Below are 14,013 nucleotides of genomic sequence, written 5' to 3'. Positions count from 1 at the left end.
GGTTTAATGATCTCAACAAAGTTCATAAAAATATAAGACGGAAATATTTTATGAATACCAAAAATATTTTTACCAAATTTCTTGTCCTTTAAAAAATATTTTTTTTATCTGGACCATTTTTTTACAAACTATCTGCCTTTTATCATAATTATATTCATATTAATCAATTTATATATATCCAGATATATAACTTTGATTATATCTTTCATGTCTTTTAATTATTGGAGAATACCAAATTTCTATCTAAATTTCGGAAAATCTCACTGATTATCCTTTCTATTAACCATTTCTGGTTTATCCTTTTTGATTTCATTTAAAACTTCTTTTAAATTAGTTTCCAAGTCAGATATTCTTTTTAAATCATTATTTGACACCACAGTGTATTTCATTAAATTATTATTTACCCTGGTCACTACCTCAGTACATTTCTTTATCAGAATTGTATATATAATGAATAGCACATAAAAAATAATATCGCAAATAAATAATCAATTTATCCTAAAACATTATGAACAAAACTCTTTATAAATGAAAATTTTAACAAAATTATTATGATATACATTTTATAAATTCAACTCGCCCTTTAAATTTAAATTTCTTTAATTTTTAATTCTTTTTATGATACTAAAATTTACTTGCCTGCAACCTCATTTAAAATCAGATGAATTCAATCGATATATTCTATGAATCCAACTCGCCCTTAAAATTTAAATTATTTTATTTTATTTTTAGTTTATTTTTATGATACTAAATTTCACTTGCTTAAAACCCTAACAATAATAATAATTGTCTTTTTGATTAATTTAATCATAAATATATACTCCAATATTCTTAATTTCTTTATGTTACAAACGTTAAAAAAAATATTAGCATTTTTCAAACTTCAACCAAAATTATTCCTTTTAAGTTAAAAAATAATAATATGAAGTTCTATTTTCCCTTTTAAGTAGGGTTAAAAAATTGTTTATGAATTTTATCATTACTTAAAAAATATTAATAATTCTAATATAATCAATGATATATATAACTATAGATTGACGATTCATTCATTCAATGCATTATAAAAGTGTCCACACATTGTAATCAGCTGTAGCGCCATTTTGTAGTTTGGTTATCCATTATTTGTCAGCAAGAAATATTAATATATAGAAAACAAGTCTAGTTTTAAAGGTGATTTATGATATAATATTTTATAGTATCTTTTATTCTTAAATTTTCATAAGACTTTTTTTATGAAGGTGGAGTAGGTGATTATATTTAAAAAATGAATCTAAGACTAACCCACCTTTTAATTTTTTAAAATATAGTTTAACCTAATCCTGCATGGACTTATAAATCTTATGTTAATGCATCTTAGGATACATGCAAAACAGATCTTATAATATCACTATCATTTATTATTTAATTAGATAATGGGAGTGTGCTGTGTTCATAATTGTAATAAAACATATAAAATAGAATCTAATACACATATTTCTTATCATAAGTATATATATTATTTTTTATATGCAACATATTTATTACATAAAGCATTAATAAGCTACAAACATTGAAAAAAAATCCTTATTTAGTAAAAATATAAAGTTTTCTCATTTTTATTGCTAGGACAAATAATGTTTCTTCCTATTGAGTTGATAAGATTTCTATTTTGAACTTTGCCTAAATATTTTTCTGGATAAAATATTAAGTTAGCCATTTTAAAATACATATTTACTATGATACAGTTTCATTTTAAATATTTGTAAGAAATATGTAAACCATATATATATTAATAGAGGCTCTGCCAATCAACAAATTTTCACTGATTCAATACTATATTACTAATAACCGGTCTGATATTTATATTGATTTTTATATACTATCTATCTTTGTATCAATGTCATAAATATATCTTATATTTTACTCAACCTATTTTTAAATATAGATTTCCATTAAAATCCAAAGAATTATTGGAAAAATGGTTACAGGCTATAAATAGAAAAAATTTTATGCCTAATAAATATAGTATAATGGGGGGTTAGTGATTCCTTCATCTAGTATGTCTATATTATGCCGAATTTGTGAAAGTTCATTTAGAACTTATCAAAATGATATTAAACGTAAAAATATTATTAAAAAAATGGAAGTGTTGGTTTTTTCCACAATAATTGGTACAAATATTTTTATTGATCTTACTGAACATATTAATGAACATGAGATTGGTTACAGCCATTTTCAAATTCTTGTAAAATTAATTGTTCAAAGGTAATCATTTATTAGTTTTAATACTATTTTTTTTAAAGATATTTAAATATTAGATTTTTCCATTTTGCTGACTTGAGAAACCAGGAATTGATAACTGGTATGAGACAAAATCTTACAAAAGCAATACAATTTAATAATCAAGAAGTCATGTAAATTAATATTTATATCTTCTTTTATTTTTTAAAAATTATATTGTATAAAGAACAGGCCTTATATAAGACATATTATAAAAATTATGATATTATATATAATCTATGCTAATGTAAATATATTTTATTTTTTATAGGTGATGATAGAATCAAAAAGGATGAATGTTTATAATCAAAGATAATATGAATGTGAATCATCATATTGTTAAAAATACATTTTGTTTTTTAAAGTGTACACATTTATATTTTTATATATTTATTGTATAAACCTTATTTAAATGATTTATATAATAATTTATACCCATGCAAAAAATGTTATTATTACACTATGTTTTTATTGAAAAAAAAATAAAAGATGTTTTCATTTGTCATTTATAATTAAGATGAAATAATTAAAACAAAAAAAATTATAAATGATTATTACAATAAAAATTAAGTGAGATGAGCTCTCAACCCATCTTTTAAGATGGTTTAACTTATTTCATCTAGAACACATAATCCAAAATAATTTTTAATTGACAGGATATTTTTTTATAAAATCTTATTTTCTTAACGTAATTAATTGATCTTCATCTACTTTTAGAGTATATCTTTGGTTCATCCTTTATAATAAAATTAATAATACAAAATAAAAATAAGTTAAAAAAGTAAGAAAAAAATTAACACTGATTTCTCTTATTAGTAAAACAAAATTTGTAGATTTTATTTAATTATATCTATACAGATCTCTTTTTTTATATAAATTTTGATTATTATTTTAAGGTATAAATTACTTAACTAAAATTAAAAGTACCAGCAACTACAATAAATAACGATGCATCATTTTTATTTATTAATAAGATATGAATCATAAAATATTATTATATTTAATAATAAGGATTCCATAAATGAACAATATGTGGATAGTAAGATTTTTTTTGAAACATCAAGTGAATTTGATAAAATTATAAAAACTAATTTTATAAGAAAAATTAACAAATATATATAAAAAAATAAATGATTTTGATATATGCAATTAATATGTATAAAATAAATTAGATTTTCTAATAAATAATTGGGGGTTAATGGTTGAGGAATGTTTAAAAATAAATTTATTTTTATAATAATATTAATCAAGTAGATAAATTAACTAAAAACTGATTGAAAGAAGTATTTTCTTGATTGAGTCATGTGATAAGTTTTTTTGGCAATTAAATATAGGCAGTGGACTTTATTTGGTTGAATATTTGAGGGTGTATTAGATATAAGTATGGAATATTTTGTATGGGTATAATTTTGGTGATTTTTGTTTCAGTGATATCGTAGCAATCTATGTTTCTGAATAATTTCTGGGTGAAAGTAATTTAATGATATTATATACTACTATTGGATTAAATGTTGAGTTTTTTTATTTTATAGAATACCAATGTAATTTAATTGAAGATCAGTTGAGGTTAGGATTCATTTGATTATTTTACATAATTACATTATTAACAAATTATTAGATATAAAATTGTTAAATTTTTAAAAATTAGTATTATTATTGAGGCATTTGATCAACGTACAAGCTACAAAATGGCGCTACAGCTGATTTCAATAGGTGGACGTTTTTTTATGCATGATCGCCAATCTATAGTTATATATATCATTGAATATAATCATCCTACAAAAATCCTTATTCTAAAAATAAAATCCTGGCTTCAACCAGTACATTGCGCTATTATTTATGATTAATTTTAATTAAAAAAAATTAAATTAATATGCATCTAAAAATATTTATTTACCTGTTAATTTAGGTAAATCCGTATCCCGAATACGACACATCTCAGGTCACGCGCACCATTCTCATGACCCAAAACATAACTAACTTTTCAAACACAAAATCTTCTTCAAGATAATATTTTTATTTTTCTATTCAAATCAAGATTTTCATGAATATTTTCATATAAAATAATAACTAATAATATAGTTCCTTAAAAAAAATATTATTTGCAATATTTCATTGTAAATTTGAACAACTGCGACAGAAAGTTATATATTTGTGATTTTGTGTATATAATTCACTTTAATTATTTATAATTTTTTACTATAATCTTTTAAAATCTTAATTTAATAATTGTACTTTATAATTTATTATTTTATTTTTAGATGAATAAAGGAAACCATTCATTATGTTATTTAGATAGAATGTATTATATTAAAATATTATGATATATATGAAAAACTATTATATTTATGAAAAAACTATTATCTTATATATAAATAATTTATTTTTTAATTTATATCCTATGAACTTTTATAAATTTTAATAAAGAAAATATAATATTTAATAGGACATTTTCTACATTTTTTTTAATGCAATATAATGGTAGATATTCATTTTATAAATAAAATTATATTTTAAGCGAATCATCGGCTGAGAATTAAGTTATTCCATCTTCGCTTTTTGTCAAAAAGGATTTTTTTGATAGATCTATTATTTTACATTAAAAAATTTAAACTTTAAACATATAGCCAGTATAAGATATTTATATTCTCTTAATGTTATTTTCAACTAATTTTGGGTGTCAATATATTTGAAATATGGCGGAAAAAAAAATAAATAAATATAAGATTCCCAAATAAAATAAGATTATATATTGTGATATATAAATTTTTCAAAAATGAACATTATAGAGAATCTGTAGTCAAGAAAATAAAAAAGATATAAGATCATACATATACTGGTATATTATTAAAAATATCAAAATGATACTGAGTACAAGATAGAAAAGGAACTTGTAGATATAACTATTTGGGGCAATGCCCAACTCTGGCAATAACAATTCTTGTATCAGTTTAACAACTTTTTTTACAACAATTACTATCTTTTTAATGCCTAATATTTAATCATATCATCAAACAGTACATCTAGCAATTATATTTATTTATAGCCCATTCATTTAGCAAATATTACCAAATTACAATTAATTTACTCAAACTTACCAATTATTTATTAACCCATTAATTTAATACCATTATTAAAATTCACTTAATCAAAATTTATCATCATCATCTAACATCACAATCAATGATCATAATATTATATATTTTTTTTGTTAAACATAGTTTGATTTAAAATATTTTCATTCATTATTAATTATAAAAATCACCATTCTACCTAATTGCATTTAACTCATTGCCATAAAATTATATGAGTAATAATATTGGGAAACTATTTTATAATTATAATTTTAAGATAATTTATTAAATCCAGTCAACATATAATTTATAACAGCAATCAATTATACCATTTTTTATATATCTAAGAACAAATATATAGATCTACATATGTGCTGAATAAAATCAGAACATTATCAAATAACTATCTCGTCATGAGAGATTTACTTTACAAATATATATCGATTATAGAATGTTGAAAAACTAATAATAATTTATATTTTTCATATGAAATTTATTTCTAACGAAGTACTTTAATAATAGTACATTACCTTTAATAAAGTAAGGACAACATCCCAACATACTTAATTATTTTTACAAAATAACTTACGATATTTATGCCGTGCCGTTGCAACAATTATTTTTAATTCACAATGAGCACTCTTATAAGGTTAATATATGGCAATATTTGTCAGCTGTCAATTTAAATTATCAACAAATAGAGATGACAACTTTAAATTATTTATTTTGTTTTAAATTTTAGTATCACTTTAAATGCTACCCATAATTAAAAAACCATAAAACTTATTATGGAAAACAAATATCACAACGGCCAAATTCATTTTTTCCAGGGAGAAAAGATCATCTGTGAAAGTAAATATATTTTTTATTCAATGCCTTTACTTTATGTCTTTTTATTAAATATATATAAATTTTTAAGTTAAATCATTTGATACAAAGTTACATATCATAGTATTTAATTTATACATTTATATTGTTTATAATTTACATATTGATATTATTTAATTGTCTTATATTACAACATTTTGACAGAATAGTCTAAATTAGATATTTCTTTAATATATCATTTTCTTTTTATATAATATTTATAAAATTTCCAACATTGCAAAAAGGCAACTACCAAAATTCTATCAGAGATCATAAAGATAATATGGAAAATAAGCCTGTTATTACTCAAATAGATGTTGAAGTTTCAAAAGTTCCTACAGAATATTTAGAATTCAATCATACTTCAATAGGTTTAAAAAAATTAATAATTCACTCAACTATGTCATCAGAAATCACAAATAAAGATATTGAAAGCTCATATGGAGTTAGCAATTTATTACAATTAAACAAAAAGAATGTTGAAAAAATTTTACCATCTAAATCTTTACATCAATCTCGTCACTTATCTTTAAAAACCAAAAGTAATGTAAATGATATTATGGCAAAAGTAAAAGCATTTTTGCCTCAATTAGCAGCCTCTAATAAATTATTAAAACAAGAACAACATCTGATTGTTGATGAAACCCTTGATAATCTTAATTATTCTTCTGTACCACTAACTACCAAATCTATAGTTGACATTATACCAGATGCAATTAAAACTGACTTAAATTTTAATGGGGAAATTTTAGAAAATTCATCAACACTAGGATTTGGATCTGAAGAGATAATTTTGAATAATGAAGGTTTGCAGAAGCCTTATGTTGATATGGATATAATTTTATATCCTGAAGATATTAGTGATGAAGATTCTGACATATCTAATGAAAATGATCCTGAAGATAATAATGATGAAGATTCTGACACATCTAATGAAAATGAGAATTGTGGAGTAATATAGAATAAATCTGCCTTTCTCTTATAGTCTTCAATAATAGAAAATTTTATAACCTAAAAATATATCTATTAATTTATATTACTAATCTATAAATTGTTTAGTGCTCACTTATTCACTTTATAAAGCTATGTAATATTTTTTTCAGACACAATATATTATAGCATCATATATATTAATTTGAAATTTTTATAAAATTATACCCAATCAAGGAAATAAATATATATATTCATTTTGTAAAGAATTTATTGCACAAAGTGAGTTTGAAGTTAAAAGAGTAAATTATAAAATAATATAAGAATTTGTTTGTGTAAGCAGTTTGTATAAAATGACAAGGTTTTTAAATTATTAGGACAATAAAATTAATTATTTTATTTTTAATGGTTTTATCTTTTTTAAAAACGAGTCTTCTCTTCTCTTCTCTTCTCTTCTCTTCTCTTCTCTTCTCTTCTCTTCTCTTCTCTTCTCTTCTCTTCTTCTTCTTCTTCTTCTTCTTCTTCTCTTCTCTTCTTCTTCTTCTTCTCTTCTCTTCTCTTCTCTTCTCTTCTTCTTCTTCTTCTCTTCTCTTCTCTTCTTCTTCTTCTTCTTCTTCTCTTCTCTTCTCTTCTTCTTCTCTCTCTCTTCTCTTCTCTTCTCTTCTCTTCTCTTCTCTTCTCTTCTCTTCTCTTCTTCTTCTCTTCTCTCTCTCTTCTCTTCTCTTCTCTTCTCTTCTTCTTCTCTTCTCTTCTCTTCTCTTCTCTTCTCTTCTCTTCTCTTCTCTTCTCTTCTCTTCTCTTCTCTTCTCTTCTCTTCTCTTCTCTTCTCTTCTCTTCTCTTCTCTTCTCTTCTCTTCTCTTGTAGATTTGAAGAGGCCCGATTAAGATTTTAACTTAAATAATATTACCTACTTGAAATTTGGGAAATAGAGGTCCAAACCTTTCTGCCATCTGTGAACAAAATCTGATTTACATATTATATTGGCTATAATTTTAATTGGGCCATGTTTAAAAATTAACCGAAATTGGGCATATTTAATAATACTAAAGTAGATACTCATATTCTGGAATTTATTTCTAGCAAATTCATAATTTATATATATAAAACGTGCTAAATAAATTTTTTAAATTTGGAAAATAGCATAATAATTTGAGTGCATTTTAAAAATTTAAGATCTGATTTTCCTAAAAAAGATTTATTTAAATATTAATAAGGTAATCCATAGCATATGTTGCCTCGATCCCATTAATATATATTTAAAAAGGCATTAATGACACACATGAGTTTATATGTATACATACTAATCTTATTTAGAAATATATTTAGAATTAAACCAATAAAACCAGGTGCCTTTTTTTATAAGCTAGAACCATATTCTAACATGGTTATATCAAATAATATCTTATAAACAGACGATTTTTTTTTAGAAATGAATGAATATATTTTTACAAATAAACAAATATGAAATTGCACATATTATTAGATCATCCTGTCAATTACTTATGTCCCTTCAATGGAAGCATCACCGGACTTTTGGGAGTTACTAATTTCCGATTAACCTTTACTGCCACCCAGAAAGTTAGATATTTTGTTTTGTTTTGTTTTCTTTTCACCTTCATTCTTTTTTTTTCGTAAATGCTACCCTTAAGCCTAAAACCAATTTCATCATTCATAATTGTATTGTTTTCCTTGTGGAACTTTATTTGAAATTTTTTTTATCTCCGCATCTATTAGGTTTATTAAAATATTGTAGTATAGTCGGCTCAAATTGAAATCTTTGCATCAAAATCAGATTTAAGGCCTTGTTTGATTTGTCTTCTTATTTCTAAACAGAAATCAGTTTAGTCGTCTATATAGCTTTCTCCACGCAGAATAGAAAGTAAGTGGATATGTAGATTTGATACCCACCTAAAACAGAATTGGATCTCCTAGTTCAAAATCTGATTAGACTGGTTTAAACAGAAATGAAGTTTCTAAAATAAAACTAACCAGGGGCCCCACCTAAGTTTTTCAAAATTAATTAATAACTTATATTAAATTTTTATTTAATTGCCGCTTAAAATCTGAAATAATTTTTACGGGGTGATCATAATTCTAAATATTTATAAAATTTATTTTAAATATAAAGTGACCTTTTTTATGCCTTGTTATAAATAATAATTTAATAAGTTAAATAATTAAGAATTTAAAAAAAAAAAATGAAATTAATGGGTTTCCTGTTCTAAATCGCTGAAAATTGTGAATCTTGCTTATATCACTTAGAAAATTTTTAAAAGTAAATTTGAATTTAATAACAATAGATGTTAGGGAAGTAAACACTTGTATTTAAGTTGAGTTTTTTTTTTAAAAAAAATACTAAAAATAGAGGATGATAATAATATGATAATATTTCTTCTATTTTTAGTAATTTTTTTTTTTAAAAAACTCAAATTAAACACTAATTCCCTAGCATCTATAAATATTAATTTCAAATTTACCTTAAAAATTTTCTAGGAGATAAAATCGCTAGTTCCCAATTTTTAGCGATTTAGAACCTATCCCCATTCAGTGGAAAACTCAATTTTTTTGTTGTTGTAAAGGTTGCAATTTTTTATTCGCTCCTTTCTACTGACGCCGATGCAATGATGTTGTTAAACGGATCGTTTTGAGCCGATTTTTAAAAACGGCTAACTCAATATTTCATCCAGAAAAATATTACGTAAGCCTAAAAATTTTGTTCATAATAGGAACAAGGGTCTAGATATATATTATTGAAATCTCGAGACTTTGGCAATATTTTTATGTCTAAAATATTGAGTTAGCCATTTTTAAAAATCGACTCAAAACGAGCCTTTTAACAACAACTGCATTAAAACATAGGATAGAAGCAAAATTAACTGAGCTTTTTTACACTTAAAAATGATAATATTTAAGTCATATGAGATACGGATATGTTTAAATTAATCCAATATATTATATTTAAAATATTAGATTTCGTCATTTTATAATAAATATTAAAAATTAATATTGAGGCCTTTAATCACAGAACTAAGTTTTTATTTTATCGCATTTAGAAGTCAAATTTAGGTTCTCATGGGATTACCTTAATCCTCAAATAATTCGATTAATAATGTTGTATATTATTTGTATTTGGGTTATATATATTTTTATTTTTAAAAAGAGTATAAAAATGTTTGAAAGGTGTTTTTCATAAACTGAATGCTCTATCATTTTAAGTTATGTCCTAAATTTAAAAAAAAAATTAAATTAAATTAAATTGCGCTAATTATGCGGAAAAAAAAATATAAGCCATTTTGAATGTAAAATTTAAATATTGGCCTAAATGATTTTTTTTTTTTTTAATTCGCGAAAATTTTGCGATTCTTAAAACTTTAATCATTCTATCGATTAAAATTTTGCGAGAAAAATGATAAAATATGCCTTTTTCTATACGTTCAAGTTTTATCGTCAAATAATATAAAATATAGAAATTAGTAAATTATTCACATCGAACTTTTTCAAAATTATATCGAAGATTCGGGACATGTTTCGTATCTCTCAGAACTCGCGAAAGTTGTGCAATTCGTAAAACTTTGGAATAGTTTTTTTTAAAATTTAGGACACAGCCCTTTTGGTAAAGTTCACTTCAAATATTTTATTTATGGGCTAATACAAACCCAGTTTTCCCGATTTAAAATAAAATAAAATAATACACTTTGGCTAGCAATAGGAAGTTTGATAAATCAACTGATTATGAGTATATCCCCCCCCCCCCTCCTACTTTTTAAAAGTCCAAATCTATTATAATGTATATTATAGTGGCTCCTAGCCTTACCCTTTATAATTTGAACTTTTCAAATCGGGACCATTTATATTTTTAAGCGAAATCCGGGACTCTTTCTAAATTTTTGAGTAATAGATTTTTTTTGTTTCCGTTCTTTAAATTATAATATTATTCATTCAAATATAATTTGTAATAATCTGTCGTCTCGTAATTTTTACGGTATACTTCCACGAGGAAAACGTTATTTATATTAAAAAAAAAATTAGGCGATAAGTCACTTTTCTTCCCTATATTTAACAATTTAAATTAATCTTAAGTGACCGCGCATCAAAATCAAAGAAGAAGAAAGAAAAAAATATAATCTATTTTTTTTCTCTTCATTTCTTCGATTAAAACGTATGATTCGTTTATATCGTTTTTAAAAAATTCAAAAGAATTCGGACTAGATAACAAAGAAAGAATGGGAAGAATAGAGAGAATAAGGAATACTATATAGGAAAACCTTTGGATTTAAAAAAAAATGATATAAGGCGATATACACTAACGGCTATTTGCACACCCTGCATTTTCTTAACATTTTTCTTAAAATAAGATAAATAACACACAATAGGTTTATCAAATTTATTTATAAGTTTACATATTATTGCATAAAATTACAAAAAATAAAAGACATAAGCAATTAATTAAGATCAAATTTTGGTCTCATCAATATGACAACCTTTATTCTTAATAATTGCTGCACAAAGTTTTGGTAATCTTTCGATGAGATTTTTTAAATATTCAAAAGTTATTATTCCATTCTCTCTCTAATACTTCCCAAAGGTGCGAATAAGAGGTTAGGGGCTTTTTCGCGCTTGTCGATCAAGGTGATCCCATAAAAGTTCGATTGGATTGAGATCGGAAGACTGGAATGGCCAAGTCATCAACTCGAGAATACGGTGTTGTTGTAGATTTTGTAAATAATCTTTGCATAGCCTGGATGTATGCTTTGGGCCATTATCTTGTTGAAATAAAAAGTTATTCCCGATCAAACGCTTTCCTGATGAAATCACATGATCCTCAATGATTTGCCGCTATCCCTCCTTGTTAAGGATTCCTTTAATTTTGACAATATCGCCCGTTGCCCCGGCACCAAAGCACCCCCACACCATAACAGACCCTCCCACGAATTTGACTGTAGGAATTATGCAGTGATCGCTCATTCGCTCTCCAGCTGAGCGGCAGATATATTGCCTTCTTTTAGAACCGAAAATTTCCAATTTTGACTCATCACTCTATAAGACCTGGTACTAGTTGGCAGATGTCCAAAATTGATGTTTTCGTGTCCAGTCTAATCGCTTGAGTTTTTTTTGCTCAAGAGTGGCTTTTTGACCGCTACCCTATCATAAAGATCAAAGCTCCTAAGGTGCCTTTTCACAGTTATGACACTTATCGCGTTTTCCCGAGTCAGATTAATTTCCGCAGCTATCTCTGAGGCGACAAGGCGTCGATTGCGTTTACTGATCCTTGCTATATACCTATCATCGCTTAAAGTTGTTTTGTGGGGTCTTCCAGGCCTCTTTGGATTCGATATTGTATTATTGTTTAAGTATACAATCGACTGTTCGTCGATAGGGTTAATTCTCTGGCAATTCAGTGATTACTTTTACCAGTTATGTGTAAATTAATTATTTTGCATTTAGTTGGAATAGAAATTTCTTTTAGCTTTTAATCATTTTGGTCGAATGTTCGTTAAAATTTATAAAGACTATAATTTCTTTAAACAATGATTTAAAACAAAAAAAAATATAGGAATTTTTTTTAAAATAATTAAAAATGGGTATTGATAAGCAGATTATAATGTGACAAATGACTTTCTTCAAAAAAACAATGGGCAACATAAAATTGTTGCTGAAAATAACTAATGAACCCTATTTTATTAAGTTGGTCATTTTTGACATGTTGTTTTCAAAAACTTATAGAAATTCCAAGTTTTTATTTCTAAATATGTATAAACATCTTAAATTAATTAATCAATTCGCTTTTATCCAAATAAATTAAAAAGTTTTAAGTTATTAATTTTTTATATAAAAATGCAGGGTGGGCAGTCATTTATGGCCGGTAGTGTATATAATATGTCCATAAGAGGGTGACTCAGCTAGTTCCGATGACTAGGTCGGATAAAAGATTTTCAAGACGAGTCGGACAACTTGCGCAAAATATTTTTACTGGTCAGGCCGGAATACCTTTTCAAATATTTCAACGGGCCCGATTGGCTCTAAATGAATATGACATCAACTTAGTATAAATACATCTTATAATTTTTTTAACACTATCGATCGGTTGCTAAACTTTCCGAACAGGAATCTCGGGAGATTGGATGTATCTAAGATTTGGATTGAAATGATACATAAATAAATATCTTCATAATTAGCCAAAATCTAGTAAAGTGAGAACGGCCATCTTAGACCGTCTCGATATGACCGGGTTTCCACGTGTATGTTTACATTTATTTATATACTCACATGCTATATATATTATATTTTATACAAATTTGTAACGAATTTTAGGGTGACGTCATATTAGACTTACCTCTGGGTGTGGTGTACCGACTCGAAAAAATAGGGAATTTATCCAGCCGAGGCGAAAATTCTTACGGTATCGAAGTTTATTGCAAAGTAATCTTCTAAAATTCTCCATTTTGTTTTCGAAATATTTTTTTTTTAAAAATAGTATAAAAAAAAAGAAAATTTGAAGTAGCCTCCATTATTTTTTGTGTACAAAATCTACGAGTATTTCTTTATTGGTGGGTAATAAGAGATCACTGTATCATTTTTTTTCTTATTTAGTAATGGCACCTGGTACAACAATCAGCCAATCGTAACCATACACGTTTATTGATTTAGATGAACCAAATTCTGCCATTTTAATAACGAAAATAATGTCCCCCATATTTTGGTCCTTTAATTTAAACAAAGCAAGTTTTTTTTAAATAGATGATTACAAGGTTTTATTATTGACAAACATAAATAATAAGGATTTGAGAACTTTGAAATTCGCTTACAAACCGGAAAATCATTCGCGACGGCATTTTTTCGAGCAATTATACAAATTAGCCTTTCCCTTGAATCATCATCAAG

The 14,013-nt window shown here is 25.0% G+C and overlaps 1 protein-coding gene and 1 long non-coding RNA gene across 3 annotated transcripts in view; both read left to right on the top strand.

Annotated features, from left to right (window-relative positions):
• Window positions 1-1,029: 1,029 nt before the first annotated feature.
• LOC135929886 (uncharacterized) lies at window positions 1,030-2,750 on the top strand. Its single transcript, XR_010572659.1, has 3 exons — window positions 1,030-1,170; window positions 1,925-2,244; window positions 2,283-2,750. It is a non-coding gene; the product is annotated as an uncharacterized LOC135929886 (long non-coding RNA).
• A 3,269-nt stretch (window positions 2,751-6,019) lies between these two features.
• LOC135929879 (myotubularin-related protein 2-like) overlaps window positions 6,020-14,013 on the top strand; it is a 31,227-nt gene continuing 23,233 nt past the window's right edge. For both annotated transcript variants that reach the window (XM_065466615.1, XM_065466614.1), the window contains exons 1-4: window positions 6,020-6,185; window positions 8,615-8,709; window positions 13,444-13,551; window positions 13,911-14,012. In XM_065466615.1, coding sequence (XP_065322687.1) covers window positions 6,122-6,185; window positions 8,615-8,709; window positions 13,444-13,551; window positions 13,911-14,012 — 369 coding nt within the window. In that variant the 5' untranslated portion in view covers window positions 6,020-6,121. The remainder of the gene's footprint in view (window positions 6,186-8,614; window positions 8,710-13,443; window positions 13,552-13,910; window position 14,013) is intronic.

Source organism: Gordionus sp. m RMFG-2023, chromosome 5 (assembly GCF_954871325.1).
Source record: "Gordionus sp. m RMFG-2023 chromosome 5, tfGorSpeb1-WG-v2, whole genome shotgun sequence".
Taxonomy (NCBI): domain Eukaryota; kingdom Metazoa; phylum Nematomorpha; class Gordioida; order Chordodea; family Parachordodidae; genus Gordionus; species Gordionus sp. m RMFG-2023.
Note: the sequence above shows the minus strand (reverse complement) of the source record. Positions and strands in the feature narration are given on the sequence as shown.